Genomic DNA, 23,739 nt, shown 5'->3' with positions numbered 1-23,739 from the left:
TAATACTTTATGATACCACTTACATGTGTAGTCTAAAAAATACAACAAACTAATGAATAAAACTAAAACAAACAAAAAAATTCATATTCACAGATATAGAGAACAAACTAGTAGTTAATAGCAGAGAGAATGGGTGGGGGTCAACATAAGTGCAGGGGAGACAGAGGTACAAACAATTAGGTATAAAATAAGCTCTTATACAAGGGTATATAACACAACATGGGGAAGACAATCAATATTTTATAACTATAAATGGAGTATAACCCTTAAAAATTATGAATCACTTTATTATATACCTGTAACTCATAAAATACTGTAAAGCAACTATACTGCAATTTAAAAAACTCTCAAAGGCATCATAATGAGTAAAGGAAGAACAAGACCTGTGAACAGAATTGAGAGAATTGCATTCAGTCAAAAATTGCTATTTTAATAACCTCTGTGTTCATCAGTTTGGTCTTCAGCATCACAGATTAGACACATACACAATCTGTGTTTCTTGTGGCTATATTGACTTATAAAATATCACTCGTTTTGGTATTTTTAAAGACTGCTTTCCCACAGTTCATACAAACTGTAAGTTCAACTTTTAAAGCTTTTCAAAAGGAAATCAGTGCTTTAATAAGTAACACTGTGTATCAGGAAATATCCTTAAGCTAGCATTTAAGAAGTGCTTACTTACATCCAGTTTTGGGGATTCCCTCTTGGTCCAGTGGTTAGGACTCCATGATGTTACTGCCAAGGGTGTGAGTTCAATTCTTGGTTGGGGAACTAATACCCCACAGGCCGTGTGGCACGCACGGCGAGAACTCACAAAAAAAGAAACATCCAGTTTTAAAAGATTTAAAAGAGTGGGAGGTTTTAAAGATCTTATGTTCTACATGGAACCTCATCGACCTTAAGTAATTGACATCCTTTTGCAAACCTGCAGGATGCCTGATACTGATTTCTGTTCCAATTCTTAAAATGCATTAGCTTCTGTCTTTAATAAATCTACCCAACTAATCATCAAGGATTTCTCCTTAAGTGCTGTATACTTAGCATTCCCACAAGACCCACATAGCTTTTTCCAAAGTTAATTATAAAAACTAATGTATCCTTACATAAATACCTAAGACGCTCTTTGTAAGGAAAGTTATGACCAACCTAGACAGCATATTAAAAAGCAAAGACATTACTTTGGCAACAAAGGTCTGTCTAGTCAAGGCTATGGTTTTTCCAGTAGTTATGTATGGATGTGAGAGTTGGACTATAAAGAAAGCTGAGCCCTGAAGAATTGATGCTTTTGAACTGTGGTGTTGAAGACTCTTGAGAGTCCCTTGGACTGCAAGGAGATCTAACAGTCCATCTTGAAGGAATCAGTCCTGGGTGTTCAAATCAGTCCTGGGTGAAGCTCAAACTCCAATATTTTGGCCACCTGATGCGAAGAGCTGATTCATTTGAAAAGATCCTGATGCTGGGAAAGATTGAAGGCAGAATGAGAAGGGGACGACAGAGGATGAGATGGTTGGATGGCATTACCGACTCAATGGACATGAGGTTGGATAAACTCCAGGAGTTGGTGATGGACAGGGAGGCCTGGTGTACTGAGGTTCATGGGGTGGCAAATAGTTGGACACGACTGAGCGGTTGAATGGAACTGAAGCATTTAATCTCTAGGGACACCACTTGGGCTGCTACTCCAGCTAAAAACATTAATAAATTTTGATGTACCAATACTTTAGGGGAAATTAACAATCTGTCCCTCTGAGAGAGTTCTGTTGATTATTTGGGATGAGAAAAATCCTCAACCAGTTCATTTACTTTTTAGGTTTTACTACTATTCTTGGCAATTGTCACTTAAAAACCAAGCCACACCCTAAATGATCTCCCTTTTCCCATGCTGTTGTTTTGCATATTCTTCTTCTTTCCCAGTCCCTATTCCTGTACAGCTTCACCTCCTCCCCACAAGACAACCATCTTCCTTCCTATGAATGAAAAACAAGATGCGGTTCCTTACTATTATGACTTGCTTATCTATTGTCTTTATACAACTGAGTAACTTCTACAGATATCATTAACCCAATAACTTGATTTTCATAAAGGACCTGAGGGGCTACCAGGTCTCAAACAGCCCTATAAACCAAAGATTTAATGATGTTCTGCAGTTTTTAGATTAAATATACTTTGTTAGGCACTAATGTCTGAAAGTTTGGAATATTTGCATATATAAAACTAATTTGCTATTTCACGAGAGTATGCATGTGAATGAAGTCATCTCTTGGTTCTGTTGTGTACACCACATACACAGATATATATAGATACATCTGCTCAATAAATCATGAGATGCTGAAGACAAACTAAAATTCTCACACTATGAATGCAGTAACCACACAAGCACATGTGATTCCAATAAGCTGACAGTGACAAGGTTCACTCGGGACTGCTTAATTTAGCACATCAACTAATAAACCTTGGTTTAGAGCACCACCTAACGGCAGAAAAAAACTTTTCTTGAATCCTATTCTGCTTTGCTTCCTGAAGACTGCTAAGCTTTATATTTCAGTTTACAGTGACTTAGAAAATGTTTGCTCTTTATCAACCTGTAAGAAGTTTTCAACTTTCTTAAAAAATCAAGCCCTTTCTATGCCTAACTTAGAATAAGAAGCTGCTTTTTACACTGGGGAAATGTGCCAAGGAAATAGTCTAAAAGGCTCTGTTCTATCTTTAAATATTTAAATTTAGCCTCATAGTTAAAATGCTCTCACTGAATCATTTTAATTAAGGGTTCTCAAACGCTTCTACGCTCTATACCTTTATAATAACCACACAAAACACTTCTGAAAACAAGGTGCCTATTAGAAATAAGTAAGCTCACATATCTAATTAGTTGCTAAAATCAACTCCAAATGCATGAATAGTGATATAAACACTTTTAAAACTATACACATTTAATTTTTTTCAATAAGTGCCTACCTGAACCTAGTGTGTGTTTCATGATTCAACAAAGAGGCAAAATATCTGGGATAATATAGAGCAGATAACCAATGTCTTAAGAAAAGAGATTTATTATTTACACCACTGAAATAGCCCCCCATAAGAACAATATATACCATGTTTATTTGAAAGAATCAGATTCCTTTCAAGTAGAAGAACTGTATAAAGCAATACTGTCAACACAAAACAGTGGTCACATTACATCTGCAGGCACAAGCATTGCAAATAAATCTTTTTTTCATCTTATGGCTAGGTATTTTCACTGAAACAGTGTCTGCACTTCTACAAGACAGAGCTGGAACAGAACAAAAACTTTTTGTTCATGCTTTTCAGGGCTGAACCAGTGATACATCCCATTTGAAAATGTACTGCTTTTAACTGCTTTTAAGACAATGGTTTGAGGCAGGAGTGCTTCTACTTGGCCACCACAAAGAAACACACTCTAGTTCTGTACTTTCATTCCTCAGTCTTATGTTTACTATTTGTCATATTATGACATATCTGTATCACAGCAGACGTTTTCCAGTTTTACTCAAAGAACACTGACACACATACAGGCCAAACTGAGACAGGTCAGAATTTAGAAATGTAAGTAGTGGAGTAAGAAGAGAAACTGTGTTTATGACAAAGGAATAAAAAAAAATCTTGGTGATTTTAAGCAAACCAAATTAGGTTCCTTACTAAAAACATTTCTTTTTTTTGGTTTTAAAGAGAAAAACAGTAGTTTCAAGATGGGTTTGGGCTTAGACAACACATTGAGACAAAAACACAACACATACTTGTTTCCAAAGTCACAAAATGACATTGTTAAGTATACATTTCTGCCACTTTGTGTGTGGGGGGTGTAGGGCGGGGGAGGACTCACTACTCTATGCTGGAGAAAATATTTTTTAAGAGTTATAGTATATTCATATGGGGGGGGAGCTTTTTTCTTCTTTTTTGGCATATTGCTATGACCTTCAAAAAATATAAAATTAAATTTACAAAAAAACTGGAAGACCAAGTATAAGCAGTCGGTATGTGCTGCAGTGTCCAGCACTATCATGATGATCTTTAGCACAAAAGCAAGAAGCTGTTCCTGGATGTCAAGTATCTTCAATAACTGCCAGTACAGCTTGTAACTACTGTCCTTGCTTCTTTGAGAGATACCTGCAAGAAATCAAAATAAAGATGTCTAAGCTGTATTATACTAAATTCAGGTTAACAATCTAACACTCCTCCCCAAAGAAAGTTGATTATTTTAATAACAAACCTTTTCAAGATAAGTAATAACGGTTAATAATCCCTAACATGCATTGATTATGTGCCAAGTACTGTTCTAAATACATGCACTAATTCATTTAGTCTCGACAATATTCTATGAGGAGTTTTCAATGAGAATTTATTTCTATTTTATAGTCACAAGAGGTTAAGCAATTTGTTCAAGTTCACACAGCAAGAAAGTGGTGGAGTTCAGATTGAAAACAAGACTCTGGAGGCTGCACGCTGTCACTACATACTGTCTTACTTCCGAATGAGAAACCAATGTATCAGCTAATACTATAAATTTCCCCCAAAACTCGAAGTCCATTTAATGATCTTCCTGCATAAAGGTAGTGAGCCAAAGCTGCTAAAGAACTCTGATCAAGAGTGTAAAGATGTTAATTCACTAAACAGACAAATTTTTTTTTCATATTATTTTATAGGAATTTGCAAACAAACTAAAATTTTTACATCTCTATTTCTCCCATTTATGAATTACTATACTCAGAGCTATGGGGGTGGAGAAAGAGTTCTTAAAATCAGGAGATCTAGATAAGTCTTAATGGTAAAACTTGCTCACACTGGCATCTATTATTCCTATGACTTAGTTATTACACCATTTATAGGAACTGGGTATAAAAATGACAGTCCTAATATTATGAGATTCTAGTAAGAAGCATATTACAAGTTTATGTAAGTATATATCTAAGTACAAAAGTGTACCAGTGATCTGAAAGGCCAAAAGTGTAATTCAGCCAGAGTGTTGTATCACATGAAGTTTCTTTTGTTGCTGTATTAGTGAAATCCAATCTTTAAAGATCTATTTCGAAAAGAATACTTGCAGTACATAATCCTGTCCACTCCTCCAGAGGTTTTTCCTGCACCTCCAGAGGTTTTTCCTGCAAAATTTTGATGTTTACATGCAACCTATGTGTAGATTTGTATCTAAATTTGTGCTCAGAAAAAAAGACTAGAAGACAAGACACCAAGCTGGTATCTTTCATAATCACAACTGTGTGCCTAAAGGAATTAATTTTCTAATTTTTCTGCTACATACAGAGGTTACTTGTAATTTTTAACAAAAAACATTTTAACATATTTTGTTTTATCCTGACATTATTTTACAGTATGAGAACAGGGACTACATTCTCATATGATTCATAAAAGAGTGACCCACTTAATGTTACAAAATAGTTAACAGGTATCATTAAAAACATGTACTAGCCTCTCAGATCTTCTCTACTAAAGAAATATTGAAGGTCTTAAGAGATGTGGGTTTATGAACAAGTTAGAGGTTAAGACGAAAGGGAAAAACACCTCCAGGGGAGATGTCACTAGATTACAAAACAGCTTTAGAATTTACCCATTTTAAATAAAAAATAAGAGTTATGTGTATACCAGAGTTACTAGACAATTTTTTCATTCATTAACGTACAGATGAAATAAATGAATAAGCAAATGACACATACCTTTCCCAATATTTGTGATTCAGGTCCAAAAAATCATCTAGTTTTGCTATTTCCTTGAGGTACTGGGTTAATTTTAAAAGTTCTTTGTCTTTATCTCGATTTAGGTGTGCTTTCATAAAAGGTCTTATCTATTAGAAAACAGACATTATCCAACAATTCACATTGCAATAAGAAAAATAGTACAAACTTGTACATTTAAGTTATAGTCAATGAAATTAATATCACCAAGGATGTCAATACTAAGAATTACTTCTATATTATCTCACTGACAGTCATGGTGTGTTTATAATAGAAGACCCCTTCCACCTAATTTGCCTTCTATTAGCCTTTGAGTATGAACTTGAGAACACTAGCTATCTTACAGCTCTTCAACCCTACATGGCTTCTCTACTTTGCAGAACTACCTAAGACTTTCCCCCTTCTATCTAGTTGCTTCTTACTAATTAAATAATCTCATTCACGTCACTTCATTCATTAAAACGGTACACAATACAAGCTTGATTTATAGTAGAGTGAGATAAACTTTTTTAAACCATAAATTTATTATTACATAATTTCAAAGATCAAAAATTGATAAAAAAAAAAATTCTCGGACAATAAAATGCAATATTACATATGCATTTAACCCCAGAAGTCCTCCACAGAGTTGTTTTGTTATTTTAAAAAAAAGAAAGAAAAGAGAAAACATTTAAATAAATTTTAAAAATCAACTTTGTATTATAATACTAGAGAATAAAACATCATTATCATATATTAGTATGGAAGAACAAACTAATGATGAAAAATAAATGTCTGATTATTTTCACATCAGTATTTTTCTATGAAATTTTTATATAACTAAGATATTATGCATTGGTATAACCTGTTTCCACTCACATTGTATCATAAGTATTTTTCTTTATTATTAAAGTTTCCATTGAAGTATTTTTAATTATATGAGTTTTCCCATAAAAAGTGGTCATAGTTTCTGAATTTTTAAGTTCAATATATTTTATTATGATAAAAAGTTCATTTCAAAAGCATGAAAGTCAGGATGATGGACAGGGTTGAAGACTATAATTAGTAAGGAATTTTATATCTTGACTTGAATGGTAGTTATACAAGTTCTCTGTAAAACAATGTTAAACTATACATTTTATGTACTTTTATGTTACAGTTCCAATAAAGAGTTCTACTTTTTTTAAAGAACCTGCTCATCTATATACCACTCAAGACAGCATTTCATAAACCTTTAACTCATTTTAGATGAAATAATGTCTAGGATTTGCTGTAAAATATCAAAGAGAGAAAAACAGTTAAGGTATAGAGTAAACATTCATGAATTAACAAGTTGTTTAAACAGGATGATGCATATTTGGGGGCTAATTTATACAATTCCAAGCAGTTCTATTGTATGTTTGAACTTTTTCACTATACAAAAATATTTTTAAAAAAATACTCCTGTAAGAACTGAATAAATCATTTTAGTAAAATATTAATATATCCTTATTGTGACTGAGAGAAAAGGCAAACTGGTCAATTTTACACAGGGACATTTAAAAACATGACATTTGATCATTGTTACATATTGGGAACAATGAGCCCACGGGAGTCGTTACCGTGTCAGTCACGAGAAGAGGTTTCACAAGAATTTTTATATACTTCTGTGTCACTGGAAAAACACACAACAGCTTGAAACCAACAGAAGAAAATATTCCCATACATCCCAGGTTCTACTTGCATCAAAACAGCTTAGGGCCGAGGACCTCCACAGCTGTGAGTCAGCGGGTGGCTGACTGGCACCAGTAAGCGCTGTCAGAGTCTGCACAGATGCAAGCTCTTGTAGGAGAACCTGCCTCCAAACAGGGAGTGCTGCCGCACAGCAGCAGCAGCGACTGCAGGAGATCAAGGAGACTCTCTGCAGGGGCCTGCGTAAGCTCTGCAGTTAGGCACAAACACGCATGGTATCAGAATGTGGTGACATGAGCTTTTGTACAATCCTGGGCAATACTGTAATATTTTGAAGTATTCCCTCATGTAACTAAAGATTGTAAAAGCAACATAATAACTTCTAAACTATTAATATACAATGTACCAAAGTGATTTCCAGTGTAAAAGCAGGAAAAGATTTAGACTGAAATAGAAAGTACAGAGTCAGTGCCTAGTAAATAAGATTTTCAACCCAAGGCTCTGCTAAGCTACTTTCACTTTCTAAACAATTGGTCTTAAGCCCGATTAACAAAACTAAAATAACCCAAAGAATATAGATCTAAAAGTTAAACCAGTTAAGTGGAAAAAATTGACCTAACTGACTTCAACTGTTTCAGTATAATCACTGTTCCATTCTCAAGAATAATCAAAGTGATCAACATATATTACCCCTATTGCTGCAGAATAATCTAAGTGATCAACATATATTACCACTATTGCTGCATAACCAAAAAAACATTTTTAGGAACTTAAGAATATTTAGATGATCTGCATTCTCTTATATTTCCACTTCCTTATATAGATAATAAAAGTGAAGTTCAGAGTAACTACTGTTTGTGCATGACCAAAACTCAAGTTCCTTAATTTCAGTACTAGATTTAGAATTGACAAAGCCTCCTATGTTATACTTCAAACCTTAAGATTAACAAACTTTTATTATGAAAAGTTAACTACTTCAAAAATAAGCAGTCTTTAAGATCTCTGTGAAATCATTAAAATTTCTACCCAAAGTATTATGAAACAGTGGTAACAAACACAGAGTTTAAGAATACTTCTCAATTTCAAAACCACTTCTATGTCAATGTGGGCAGAACATTAATTACTACCTTCTTAAAAGGAGTTTTCAAAAGGAAACATGAGAGAGATTACCTGTAGAATGCTTAAAAATACCCCTCCCGAATTAGAATTTTTGGAGGTAGAAACTAACATATTTTTAGGAACTCCTTCAGTGATTCTACTGAGTACTCTAGTTAGAAAAAAAAAAAATCTTGCTCTAAAGTACTAGACATTTGTATCATCATCTTGCTATATCAGAGATGCTGCTGCTGCTGAGTCACTTCAGTCGTGTCTGACTCTGTGCGACCCCATAGACGGCAGCCCACCAGGCTCCGCTGTCCCTGGGATTCTCCAGGCAAGAACACTGGAGTGGGCTGCCATTTCCTTCTCCAACGCATGAAAGTGAAAAGTGAAAGTTAAGTCGCTCAGTCGTGTCCGACTCTTAGCAACCCCATGGACTGCAGCCCACCAGGCTCCTCTGTCCATGGGATTTTCCAGGCAAGAGTACTGGAGTGGGGTGCCATTGCCTTCTCCGATCCAGAGATGAGGAGGGCCCAAATGTTGGCTGGGAAAATGTTTCTTCTAAAAACACAAATGCAAGTTATATATATATATATTTTTTTTTTTTTTAATTTAAACTCTTCTCAAAAGTCATTCCCTGTCTTACTTATATGCAGAATCTAAAAAAAACAAAAACAAAACACACACACACAAAACCAAGCTCATACCCAACAGAGAACAGAAAGAATAGATTGGTGGTTGCCAGAAATGGGTAGGTGGGAGAAATGAAGAAAGTCAAAAGGTACAAACCTCTAGGTATAAAATAAGTCATAGGGATATAAGGTAGAGCATAATAACTATAGTTAATAATACCATATTGCATATTTGAAAGCTGCTAAGAGAGTAGATCTTAAATGCTCTCATCACAAGGAAAAAAATAACTGTATGGTAACAGATGTAACTAGACTTACTGTGGTGGTCATTTCACAATATATACAAATATCAAATCATAAATTATACTGTACACCTGAAACTAATATTATACCTCAACCAAAAAAAAATTTTTAATCATTCCCTGAATACCATGACTTTACCTCCTTTCCAGTACAGATGCCATTGGTTTCACAAAATATTCAGCTTAGATCAACTGAATCTTTGCTCAAGACTGAAGAATGTACTTTTGTGTCTTATACCTGGTAAACCACACAGGGGAAAAGTACTTCTCCTAAAGCCTCAAAGAGAAACCATTTTTAAAGGGGAACATAACCACCAATCTACCCCTAGTACTTTCCTTCCAAGTCAACAGTTTTTATATTCGTGACAATTCACTACCTAGATTAATAAAATTTCCCTCAACTATCCTCCTTGTACATCAAAGGCCACATCAATAGTCTGCAAGGATAGTTTCAAAAATGTATCTTCTTCAAGTTTTTCTCTTGTCTTTTAAAGTCATCAAGAATTCAGCTTGTGGAAAAGTTTAGGACTGAGATTAAAAATATCTTAGTGTCAGAATTTAGACTTCAAATGGAGATTTCATTTGCATTAGTACCATAATATAAAGTTATCTTTTCCATTTTCACATTGTACTGACACATAGGCAGCCACATAGGTACCAAAAATCTTAAATTTCAATTTCTCTCTTACCAATTTTACACTGCTCAGACAGTAAAGAATCCGCCTGCAATGAGGGAGACCTGATTCGATCCCTGGGTTGGAAAGATCCCCTGGAGGAGGGCATGGCAACCCACTCCAGTATTCTTTCCTGGAGAATCATCATGGACAGAGGAGCCTGGGAGGTTACAGTCCATGGGATCACATAGAGTAAGACATGACTTAAAGACTTAACAACAACAACAATCCTTAATCCTTAATCCAACAATGTCTGATACTTTCACTTTTGAAGCTCAAAGTCAATGTCAGTAAGCTCATGTTGTTCCTCAGAGCTAACTGAAAACAAAACATCTAGATGAGTTGGTTAACTAAGGAGGTACCGTGCGAAAATGTTCAATTTTATATGAATTTCTCTAAACATGTAAGCTTTTCTTGCCAGCACAATATATTACCTGAAAAAATCTTTGAAAGTCAATAGTGCGTTAAAGTTCTACTGCATATACCAGCATACATGAGAATAGCAAGGAAATTATGTCTTACCTTTAGTCCATTCTGTGGGTTCATTAGAAAATTTCTTCCTATGTCATCAAACATGATGGTGTTTTTCTTGCTGTAAAACTCCGAAAACTTTCCCCATATAACACCAAGAGGCTTTACCTTAGAACAAAAACTTAGATTTAACTCAAATTTCATAAATAGTTCATCCTTTCTTAGAAGCAAAAATACTGCAAAATGCCTGCATAACTATGCCAGAGTGTTCCTTTACCACAAGACAGTGATGGCTGGCTCTGTGAACAGACCAGAACTGAGAGGGAACACACTTTAAGGGACAACGTATCTCCCAGTGTTAACTTTTGAAAGGTCTGTTCATGTCTAATGGAACTAAGCCCATTATAACACTTCCAATAATTTTAACATGAAGGTTTGGGATTAAAATAAGAGTATTTAATTTTAAAAGTAAGAATCTAGTGATTGTTTAGATATCTGCTGAGCAATCATATGTCCCCAGAACCTGAGGTTTCACTTGGGGTCTATTTTCAAAACTAGCAAACCTTAACAGCAATGTATCTGGCTCTTTTACTACAATATTCAAATATTTTCTAAAGCAAAAATTGACTTTTTCTCTTTAGTTCAATAGTACAGGTGCACAATTTCTAGCACATTTGACTGCTTAACTTCAAAAATATCATAATTTGTAAATTCTTGCTTGTATTTCTGAATTCTTAAAATAAGCCTTCAAAAAGATAACTCCTCAGATATTCATATCTGTTGATACTTGCATAAATTCTCTGTAAGATCACATGGGAAGTAACAGTGATTGCCTATAGGAAGGAGAGTTAAGTGGCTTGAAGGTTCAGGATGGAGGAAGACTTTTCACTACATACTTTGTGAATCATGTAAACATATTTTATACATTCAAAAAAAATTTTTAATACACTAACTTTGAGAAGAAAAAGTACTTTTTGCTGAATGCAGGAGTCTCATTTGTGATATGAGATTACATGCTATTCGTAATAACTATATGAAATTAAATGGTAGTAAATAAATGGTGATGAGTTGTCATTTAAAAATTTTTTTTTTCCCTTCTATAATTTATTTTAATATGTAGAAAGTCTCTTTTCCCATCTTAGTGTTCTTGCTACTACAAAAAATGTTATTGAAATATTTTAATTTCACTAAAATTTTATCTGCTGTATGTGTTTGCACTATCTGTTTACTACTGAAACAAATCCCCCAGATACTTGAAGACAAATATATTGGAACTGAAACAATAAACCAGATTTTTTGTTTTCTTAGCCAACATAAAAGTCTCAAGAAATAAGGCAAGAGTTTTATGATAGCCAGGGTTAGAAATCCTACATCCTCTTAAATAGAGCTGTCATTTTGTAATTAGGTCAAGCACCATATGTTCCCCAAAACATGCGCTACTTTGCTCTCAATTAGAGAAGTAACATTGCTGACTATAGGGGAAAAAATTGTGAAAGCACAAAAAGGGACAAAGGAAAAATTTTAAATATCTATAATCCAGTTAGTACCAAAGATTACAACTAGATATTCTGGTATATTTACCTCCAGTCTTTCTGATAAACAGCGGCAGCCTCAAAGAGTTCACAGATCTTTTGTTAAGCTAAGGGAAACCCTGAACCAAACAAAGGTTAAAAAAACTATTTTCTAACAGTTTGCAAATACTGCTAAAATATTTCTTTCACTTTAATAATGTATCATGAAAAAATTTTAAAGCACTAAATACTACATCAAATAGTTAGCTGCATTCCATTAAATGGGTGAACAAAAACTTATACAATCAACTCTCTACTATGGTGGGGATTTGTTTATTGAGAATTTCCTTTTATTCCTTTTTCATTATTAGAAACATTCCTATGTTTAACATTTGCCACACTTCTTTTCCCTATTTAGATTTTGTAAATGTACCACTTCAGTGGAAAATAAATTACATTTTCTCCTGATGTATATTTAATTTCCTTTACTGAGAAATCCCCATGCACATAATATGACTTATGATGGACAATTTTAATACTGTCTCTTCTAAATTTTCCTAGTTTGCTAAGTTCTCCCCAATTCCTATTAGTCTGTGTGTTTCCAAAAGGCATGGACCATGTGTTCTCATCTCTTTATTCCCAACAGTGCCCACTGCAGGGCTTTGCAGACACTAAAAGCTCATAATATAACTAGTTACTTGATGAGTAGACAAAGTGAAGAACCCTAATCTTTTCGGGCACAAATCTTTTTTGATGGTTCTTCTTATTTTCTTTAGGCCTTCACATATGTCACCCCAAAGACATGCATCATGATGCATCTGCTTTTATTTATCAGTTTCATACAGGCCAAGACAAGTATGTTCTTGTCTGTTTCTACTATCTTCCCTGAAGATATCCAGTATTTTTTCTCATCTACTCTGTCTACACTGTGCTGCTATCATCATGGGACAATTAACCATGACTTTTCCTGACACCCCTTCCTTAAGCTTCTTAATTTTGTCACTAAAATTCAAATCTATTAACCTGAAATACAGCTTCCTCTGTCAAAACTCAATTGATACTCTATTATCCACTCGGATTTCTAACCTCTTTGTATAGTTTATTCCATCAATACAAATGCAAATAGTATATCAGAAAACAAGCAAGTCTTTAAATAAAAGAAAAATGACTTCTTACATCTATTAATCCTCTCCTTGGAGTATGCACTGTTATCATAGCAGCACTGTCCAACATGAACGTAATCTTGTAATTTGCATTTGTACTCACTCCCAGCTCCTATAAATATAAATGTTCACGTGGTTAAAATATAATAATGTGGACAATCCCAGGCTTTACGAATTGTCCAGCATAATTTCCTATTACAACATCTTTCTATCCCCTGGCTACCACATCTTGATCAACAACTGGCAAGCATTTAGTTTCACTAAGCAGATTCAGCAAATGGTAGTCCAAAGAACCCCAGTCTATTTAGCTTCCAAATGAGGGGCCCTTTTCAATATACTACCAGAAACAGGTTACTTCCTAATTCACTATTTTAGAAGAGCATCACTCCTTTAAGCATCACACACCAGACAAAAGAAGGAAAATAAAGTGTTAGCGTAAAATGAGGGCAAGAGGAACAGGAGCTTTGCTGTACTTTATCTTGAAAAAGACATAGGTAATCAAAGCAAATCACCACTAAGCAGACTTGAAAAACACCTCTAACTCCTGATACTGACATTTGTTTTGCTACTAAATGTCCTCCAATGACAATGAGATTAATTTAATTCAGGACTTTCTAAGAAGACAAAAGCAGTTTCAAAATGTTCTTAAATGGATTGTTTTCTAACACTTACTTTCATTTTAGCTTCAATCCACTTCATATTTGTTGCAGCTAAAACATGAGGAATGATAACACAATATATATGAAAAGTTTGAACTTAATTTAAAAAAAAACTTTCTTCTGTATAAATTAGTTTCTAAGCAATACTAAAAGTTCAAATACATCACAAATAATCCCTAGCCAAATTTATGGTTAATTTTCTTTTAATTATTTATAAAAATAAACTTATTTTACTGTGTCTTCAAGACAACAATTTTTAACTCTTCTCTAAAAGATACTAGTCACCAATGCTCAAAGGGAACTCTGAACCTAGGAAATTCATAACTCAAGACCTAATCACCCTTTTAAAAACAGCCCTGCTACTATTCTCCATCAGTTCTAAACTTGAATTTAGGGTGCCTAGATCTCCATTTTCTTCTATGTTCCCCCTGCCAGGTAACACACAGGTGGTGGGGATTGGGGGGGAGTTGTGTGGGCATGGGCGTGTGTATGTATGTATGTCAACATAAGCAGATGCATATGTATGTATGTCAATATAAGCTAATGAAAATTAGAATTTTTCCAGGCCCAACAAACTTAGTGATCACTGAGTCCAGCAGCTTTTAAAAAGTCTGAGACAACTAAATTCATAAACTGCATCTATGTCATGTACCTGCTCACTGCCAGTTCCCAACCACTTTGAGATCACTGACATTAAAATTTAACCTTCAGTTTCATGTGCATTACTCATCTCAAGTTACTGGGCTAAACTACATAGGTATTACAGAGCAAAACAGTTCAAAAGGGAAAAAGGAGTTCAGTTATTTAAAGTATGTATACACACGCATATATGTTATTTTTTAAGGGCACGTGAGGTACCTAAGTTCTCGGAATAAAAATCTTTAGCATACATATAAGAACCAAAATCACCTTACATGCAAAATTGGTCAGCTGAACTAAAATTTTAGAGAATGATGTGTCTACAATGACAACAAATCATGTGATAGGGAAAAATAATTTTTTAATTCAGTATATATTTTGAATCTGTAATTCCCAGATGAAAAACAGAAAGATTCTCAGCTAATAAAAAGGATTTCTAACTATTAAGCAATTATTGTCAGACACATTACTAGTTGCTATATTGATATTTTATTCTTATAACTACCCTGTAATGTAGGTTTCCTTATCTTCATTTCTCAGATAAGGAAGCTAAGGCTCAGAGTGATGAATTGATCTGCCCAGTATCAATAACGTCAGAGCCAGAACTAAAACCTTAGTCTACTTAGCTACAAAATGAGATGCCCTTTTCAATGTACTACTATGAAATTTATAAAAATGACCTATTTTAAATATATGATTGTAAAACGTTCTCAAAATTCCTAAGTCTACTCTAATAACATTTAGAGGATAAACGTTTTTCTCAAATGTCATCTCAGAAGTCAGAACTGCTGAACACAAAACTGTTTTTTAGGAAGCTTTCTCCTCTGTATCTCAAAAATCAGAAAATTATATATTTAACTATGTATTTAGTTATAATGGACATGCACTCATATTAATACTAAACTATTGAAATACTCTGATTATAAGAGAAAATACAAAGGAAATTTACAGACTGCAGAAGTATGTAGCCTCTATAATCAGTAACCTAGTACAGTTAAATGTACCATCTTTAGCTGATAGGAGTTTATTTAATTCACAATTAGGATAGCTCTTTTCTGCTTATGACATTGCCAAAACTTAAAATGTTTGTGGGAAGGTGACATGCAAATCAATACACCACTCCCCTTTCCTTCTCAGAAAATCATGTCACAAAAAAACAATGTCACCTGAACTAAACAGTGTGCTCAGTAATGCAGTAAATTTACTTTTCTGAAGCAAACTCACTCTTATCATAGACCTATAAGTTCCTGGAATGGCAGACCACAACTTGAGTCACACTGCTTTAACCCACTTATTAATTTTCCCTAAGTAAATTCATATTGCCTTTATTTCTGAACTATATCACTGTAAATTTGTTTTAATACATATGTTTCTCCAATGTTCTAAGACTAGAATAATGAAGAAAGGAGAAAGCAACAGCATACTAAAACATCAAAGATTCTATAGTAAATATCAGAAAGAAAAGATCCTTATCAAGTTGGAGTCTTGTGAAAACAGGCCATTTTATTTCACACTATATACTACTCTCTTCATATATTTAAGTATTTCAGTGGTATTGGCAAATACACGTATAAGTTTATACTGTGATGGATGAAAGTATCAAACATGCTTCATCAGAAATTTGCAAAATAAAATTTAAGTCACATTTTATAAAGCAAAGTAATGTAAGCAACAACCTTATTTTCATGAAAATCTAAAGAAGAAATACAGCTTACACCAAATAACAATGTCATAATCCTCATAAGCAGATGTTAGGAATTCATGAAGATATGGCCGCATTAATTCTACCCCAGTCTCTGCACAAGACCTATGGTCTAAAAGAAAATCAGTTAGAGATGATGATCAGTTTATTATCATGGACAAGTATCTAATATTGATTAAACTTCTGAAATAAAACAGAAACACTCAAAATACTAACTACTTCAGACTAACTTCTATCAGTTGACAGAGGGACATCTTCAAAGCACACAATTCAGTATTCTTGCAATCCAATTTTAACTGATCAATTCTGTTCAATTTGCAAAGAGCCAATACCCAGAATTCAGGTTTATATAATAAACAGTAAGTTTTCTTCTCATTTAATCTCTAAAACATAGATCTTATTTTAGGATATGAAAAACAGACTAGGGCCAGATATACTCACTTTTTAGCCATTCACCTTCCAAATATAATCCCATTTCACCAAAATGACAGATTCAATTAATTTACTAATCAAATTTTAAAATAAATGTACTCTAACTTATGACATGTACTTAAAGGTTAGGACTAGAGGTAAATATGCTCATTTTAATGTCAGGAGTTAACTAATTATTTCTGGCAATATTAAAGGATGAAATGAACATCTTTTTTTGTTGACATGAAATATCAAATGTCAAATTCTTAAATTCAAGAATCTGTCTTGAACATAACAGAAAACCAGGAATAAACTATCAAAAATGATTTTTAAATAATCCTTATAAAATGTTAATAAATAGGGAATGGCTTGATTAAATTATCACATATTCATAAACTAGAAAACCACCAGACCAAAAATTAGTTATATTTAACTCACAATGAACACAAAATGACTGAAAAGTTGAACATATCATTAAGTAAACATGAAAAGGATATACATATAAACATCCAGGAAATTAACACATAAAAAAAGATATCAATTAACACATAAAAAAAGATATCTGGATCTTGGGATTACATATGACTTCTTTTTTTGCTTACAATAAATGATTTACTTTTAAAATAAAAAGAAATGCTTTCAAGTAATTCATAGTGCAAGGAAAAAAACAAATAAAAGGGGAAAATGCTGTTACTGGTAACAGACCATGAAACACAGTTTCAGCTGACTTACCAAATAACGTATAATCGACATCTAGTACCAAAAGTTTTTTCCCTTCCCTGGGAGGATTCAAAATTTCCACTTTGTACTCTTTCACTCTGCGTGAAATTTTCAGTAGGTTTTCCTCCCTAACGAAAAATAAAATCAGATGAAAGATTCACTTTTTCTTGTATTACAACCAATTCCCTTTGATGATGAAAAGCACTCACCTATTTTCTACTTCAACTACTTCATCTTCAATATCAAAGTCGTTAACAACATCATCATTGTCAGGAGGTGGACCTAAGACATCTTCCTATTAAGACGAAAAATGGTTTTGCTTTACCATATTATCTTTAACATAACAAATAGATGCATAGCATAAAAAATTAAGAGGTACAAATTGAGTCCAAGAGTCTTGCAAGCACACGCTATGGGAAAACTTTCACATTTTATGTATGTTCACTGGGCAGATTTACCACGTTAAATTTGACCATGATCACCACTACTATACTAAAAGCTGCCTGCGTACACTGACAAGTTCCCCAGTGTTTGCTTTCTGCTAAGTTAATACCACATTCATTGTGCATTTTTTACTTTCTATTGACTATTAAAATGACAATTTTACCACAATTAAAACTATGATGTAACAGTGTGACATAAATCATAACATCTTCAAAGGGAGCCTCCTCGGTGGCTCAGTGGTAAAGAATGGTAAAGAATCCACCTGTAATGAAGGAGACGTGGGTTTGATCCCTGGGCTGGGAAGATTCCCTGGAGGAGGAACTGGCAACCCAGTCCGGTATTCTTGCCAGAAAAATCCCACGGACAGAGGAGTCTGGAGGGCTATAGTCATAGGGTCGCAAAGAGTCGGACATGACTGAGCGACTAAGCATGCACACATCTTCAATGGGACAAATGTAACAAAAGTAAACATTTACCAAGCTCTCCTCACGAGTTCCCATCATCATGATTTTAGTATTTGGTTTCAGTTTGAGAGCTCCAAGCTTAACATCATTTTCTGCAGGTTTGCCTACAATACAAGCAGATGACTGTTTTCTCACTAAAAGTTCAGGTGCTGGTTTCACTATCCCATTATACAAAACCCTAACATTAAAAGATCCCGCAGCAGGTTCTTTTCCCTTAAATTAATAAACTATTACTGCTGAATTAGCAGTTTCTAACACACTATGAAGAGCAATTAACACAGGGTTGGGTTTTTCCCCCCAACTCCATCTTAGAGGAACATCTTTAATTCAACTAACTAAATTCATGTTTTATTCTTATTCTGTTGTTTAAGATGAAGACAACTGTTTTCCAGAAAGTCCTGAAAATTGAGTGTCTGGGATAACTGTAGATTTACTGCTGCTACTCAGAACTCACTCTTCAATGATAAAACAAACACAAACACCTTAAAAGTGCCTTTTAACTGAATATGAATATTGCTGATAATTTCTAAATCGTTATTACTTTCAAAAGAGAAAAGGTAATTTGGAGAGAGTAAAAGGCCCAAGTTGTAATGAAAAGACTGTACCAGAAGACAGATATTACAAATTACACTCTTTACCTGGGACTTCCATGTCCAAGGTTTAACAAGCAAACATCAACTGTCAGAGGAAATCAAAAGTAATCTTAATAGTGGTGTTATTTCCAAGTATCCTTAAATATTCTTACTTGTATCACTAAAATAGTTCCAGGGATATTCCTATCAAAGAAACCTCCAGGGGGAAAGACTTATTAAGGTGAACTGATAATAGCTAATATAGGGATTTATAAATATATCAATGCAATAAATTTGAAGAAGGGGGAAAATTACCTTTAACTTTGAGCCCAAGTAACTTCTGGCGTTCTGGTAGCACTCCTGTAAGGGTCTTGAGAAACTGTTTGAGATCCAGCACAGTATCATCTTCCGAAAGTGTGGTCACTGAATATTCCTGTCCACCCCATTTTACAATGATAGGAAGAGCCATCCTTGAAACATATGATAAGGCAGTTTTTGTTCTGAAAAAGATACCTAGAAAGAAAGCCATATACATGTTGAAACAGACATATCAAAGATGTCATGGTCATACAGCAGAAACTAACACAACACTGCAAAGCAACTATATTCATAAAAAATTTTTTAAAAGATGTGTAGAAGCTCTAAGTTTTATAACTGCATACTTTGAGTCCTGTTTTAAAACTTAACGGTAGAGAAACAGGATTTTCTACTTATAGAAATGTTATCAGAACACCAAAAGTTATTAGGAGTCAAAGTTAAAATTCCTCCACCCTCCCAACTTTTAGCTTAGTTACAACCCTCTAATATTCTATCAGATTCTTCCTGTTCAATTGGAAAGCTGCAATAATGAGCGACGTATTTCTCCCTCTCTGATCAGGTTTATGCTATAGGCAAGTTCCTCCATGATGGACCATCCATGTTCATTTACCAGTTGCAAGGTAGGACAGTGAATTGTTAAGAGCACAAACTCTTGAGTCAGATTACCTGGGTTTGGAGGTCAGGAATCCCACTTATTAGCTATTTAACCTTAGAAAGTTAATTGACTCTTAGTGCCTAGGTTTCCTCATCAGTAAAATAGGGATGCTAATACTACCTACTACTTCTTAAGGTTCATGAGGAGTAAGTTAATTTTTATAAGTCACATACTACCTGGCACACAGGTAGCACTATACAAGTAAGTATTGGTTAAATAGTTTCAAAAACTAGAACTGCAGTGTTTTAGTCACAGCATTAAATAAATGGTAAATGGCCATTATTTGTTTCAGATTTAATACACAGGGCTTCCCTAATAGCTCATTTGGAATAGAATCTGCCTGCAATGCAGGAGACCCCAGTTCAATTCCTGGGTTGGGAAGATCTACTGGAAAAGGGATAGGCTACCCACTCCAGTATTCTTGGGCTTCCCTTGTGGCTCAACTGGTAAAGAAACTGCCTGCAATGCAGGAGACCTGGATTCAATCCCTGGGTTGGGAAGATCCCCTGGAGAAAGGAAAGGCTACCCACTCCAGTATTCTGGCCTAAAGAATTCCAAGGACTGTGTAGTCGGACACAACTGAGCGATTTTCACTTTCACCTTTTCACAGGGGATGAGATGGTTGGATGGCATCACCTACTGGATGGATATGAGTTTGAGCAAGCTCTGGGAGCTGGTGATGGACAGGGAAGCCTAGCATGCTGCAGTTCATGGGGTCACAAAGAGTCGGATACAACTGAGTGATTGAACTGAACTGAATACAAAGAACAGTTTTTACACAATCTCATTTAACAAGGTTGTTTGGTAAGAACTGTCTCTCTTTCACTGTGAAGGAAACAGGAGTTTAGAAGTGAAGTGAAAGTCGCTCAGTCATGTACGACTCTTTGCGACCCCATGGACTATACAGTCCATGGAATTCTCTAGGAGTTCAGGGAGGTTATGTAATTGGCTCATGGGCAAACAGCTGATAACTCCACAGGTCTTCTGACTAAATCTCAAGTTTCTTCCCCTTGTGTCTCTCTTGAATTGAACCTAAGGTACCAAAGATCAGTAAATACAAAACCCACAGGCACAGATAAAGTACACAAAGATTATACAGCAGCTGCCACTCATCAATGATAGCAGGTAGGTCTTCCCCACCATAAAGCTTTCTACCAGTTTTCAGGTTTGCTCCCCCAACAAGTCAGAGAACTAGACTGTTTTCATCTAAAAGTAGTGGTATTTCCAAATGCTGTCATAATATATTTAACACAACATTTGACTGCACTCTTCAACTATTACAACCAACAACAAGAAAGAAGGCAAATTCTGAATCTTATCATGCCAATGTAATTTGGAAACTCAAGATGTCTTCAGCATGCCCATTAGAAAAGAGCACCATAAATTCACTTACATTCATTCTATGTTTATAACCTGCTCTACTAAAACTTTAAAGAAGATATGCTACTTTAGAGCAATGTATTTTATTTGGTGAGAACGTGCTCTAACAAATGCTATACTCCTCAAAACAAAAAGTCAAATAGGCCTTTCGTGTCACACTGAAATACCATTTAAATATTATTTTTCTTTGAGAAGTGGAAATAAAAAATTAAAGCTTACAAGAGCTAGGAATGCAAACAGCGCTAACACAGCACATTGTATTGGGCAGGGCATAACATTTGAAGTGAGATCACCTAAACTCTAGGTTCAGTTCAGTCGCTCAGTCATGTCCGACTCTTTGCAACCCCATGCTGCAGCACGCCAGGCCTCCCTGTCCATCACCAGCTCCCAGAGTCCACACTGTGCCTCTAGATGCGTGTTCTCAAAGTGTGGTCCCCAGATCATTCAACAGTACTGGCCCCACTTGGTAACTTGTTAGAAAAGTGACTGGGCCTGGAAAGAAGAGACCTAGCAATTTGTGTTTTAACAATCCCTGTTCCCACCGCCCCCCACTCCAGCCCCCATCTTTGAGGCATGCTAAAGTTAGACAGGCTCTTCAATTTTCTCAGCCTTAAAGTAAAGCAGTATACAGATGTTACATATCACCCCTGCCACAAGTGGACTTCCAAACTGACAACTGCTCTGAAGGACTAGGCACAACAAAACAAATAACCATAAAAAAGTTTAATGCAAAAGCCCTTAAAACTGTTTTTCAAAGTTATACTAAACTTTACTCCTTGAATATTTAGGTCATTCACAAGAATGGAGCAATGCAATGCAAACACACGAGTCATTTTCTGTTTTCACACTTGGCCTTTTCTTACACAATTCTAATGTTTTGTGTCATTCCAGACCTTTTCAGATTTATAAAGTGAAAAACTATTTTGGGGGTAGGGATGGCGATCAAACCCAAACAAGTTAGCAAGGAACATACCTTTATGGTGGTGAAACTACGGTCAGGAACGGCTGTCTGGATAAATTCCTCCACCTAACATACAGTGGTGACTTGTCTAGTCAAGGTAGTAATGTTTACCATGACAACAGCGTTAAGCTGTGCAATAACTGCCGTGACAGCACTTATAAGCAATACAAATTGTGGTGAAGATAGAAAAATTATAACATGCTCGACAACTTTATTGAATAATCTCATTTAATCTTCACAATCCTAAACTGACAACTACTATCTTCACTATACAGACTAGAAATTTGAGAAAGAAGAAAAACAAGCTGCTCCAGACCACACAACTAAAAAGTAGCAAAGGCGGTCAATTTGAAAGGACCATCAGCCTAAGTAAACACCTTAGGAATTGAGGGGAATTAACTTTTCAACCTGCCTAATAAAGGGTAACTACTGAAGTACTGTCAACTCATTCTCTGGAAAGCACGGCTGCAGCAAATGCGAGCGAGTGCAGAGGAGAGCGCTGTGGGCTTCCAAGAGGCAGCTATGGGACAGCACAGAAGGCAGGCAGAGACCCCAAAACCCAAAAGGGCCGGGATACGTTCAACAGGGAGGGGGAAGAAATGGACAAGCCCCAGAAGAGGGAGGAATGAGACGGGAGGACGCAAAACCCACAGAGGCGCGGGAAGCCCTCCACCCAGGCGAGGAAGCTGGATGCGAGGGTGGCGGCCCCTGTGATGAGCGGGCCGGGGCCGGAGGCCCGGGCAGCGCACGGACCACGGTAGCCGCGGGCGGGACACCCTAACGCAGCCCCAGGCGGCCTGCCAGACCACAGTGAAGGTCGCGCAGCGAGGGCAGCAAAGCTGCGGTCCTCCAGCCCAACGGTGTTTCCGCGGGCAGTGGGCAGGGATGCCCAGCGTCCCCTCACCTGGAACACAGCGGAACCAACAGCGGATGCAGGAACCGACCGCAGAGGAACCCAAGGCGACCGGAAGTGAGAGGTGGGGTCCGGAACCGGCTAACGAACCGGAAGTTGGGGTTTGAAACGGAAGCGCGCCAGAGACGGGACAATCTCTTCCTTTGTTTCTCTTCGGGTAGTAATACTACATGGTCGCCGCCAGGAACTGCCTCACCGCGACGAGGGAAGCAGGCCTTTCCGAGAATGGGACCGCTATACACACGCCTGCGACCCCTGGGTGGCTGCGGGCCCTCGCCAGTTCTGCGCATGCGTCCGCTGGAGGGCCCTTGAGTTGGGCGGGAGCTGCGGGAGTATGACGTCTGTGGTATTATTTCGACAAAGTCGAAGCTGGTTCGGCGGCAGTGCGCTGGCCTACTCAGGTGAACGGAGATCCTCGTGGAGACGGGCCTAGGACTCGTGTGGCTTTGTCATGTTCCGAATGAGGCCTGAAAGGTGATATTTGAGGACTGAGGACTTGAGAACTCTACCTGTCACCAGGGGCCACCAACACTAGTAATTTCAGGAGTTTAGAATTCTACCCGTTTTACCCAATCCCAGAATAAACAGGATCGTCAGGAAAGGGGCAAGCCCAAGTCTCAGAGAACCATGCAAGCAGATGTCATTATAAGAGCTGCCATCGAGATTACTGTAGTCTTGTATCGAATTATGTCTAC

The 23,739-nt window shown here is 36.1% G+C and overlaps 1 protein-coding gene across 1 annotated transcript; it reads right to left on the bottom strand.

The window, feature by feature from the left end:
• Positions 1-3,031: 3,031 nt before the first annotated feature.
• On the bottom strand, positions 3,032-23,288 carry UBLCP1 (ubiquitin like domain containing CTD phosphatase 1). The gene is made up of 11 exons (XM_065919018.1): positions 23,036-23,288; positions 19,133-19,330; positions 18,258-18,349; positions 17,547-17,632; positions 17,350-17,465; positions 16,220-16,318; positions 13,879-13,916; positions 13,220-13,318; positions 10,584-10,700; positions 5,688-5,815; positions 3,032-4,125 (listed from the first exon to the last, which is right to left on the bottom strand). Exons 2-11 carry the CDS (start codon positions 19,284-19,286, stop codon positions 4,098-4,100), a joined length of 957 nt encoding a protein of 318 aa, XP_065775090.1. The 5' UTR covers positions 19,287-19,330; positions 23,036-23,288; the 3' UTR covers positions 3,032-4,097.
• Between the last annotated feature and the right edge of the window lie 451 nt (positions 23,289-23,739).

This window comes from Muntiacus reevesi, chromosome 1, assembly GCF_963930625.1.
Source record: "Muntiacus reevesi chromosome 1, mMunRee1.1, whole genome shotgun sequence".
In the NCBI taxonomy this organism is placed as follows: Eukaryota; Metazoa; Chordata; class Mammalia; order Artiodactyla; family Cervidae; genus Muntiacus; species Muntiacus reevesi.
This window is presented reverse-complemented; position numbering and strand designations above follow the sequence as displayed.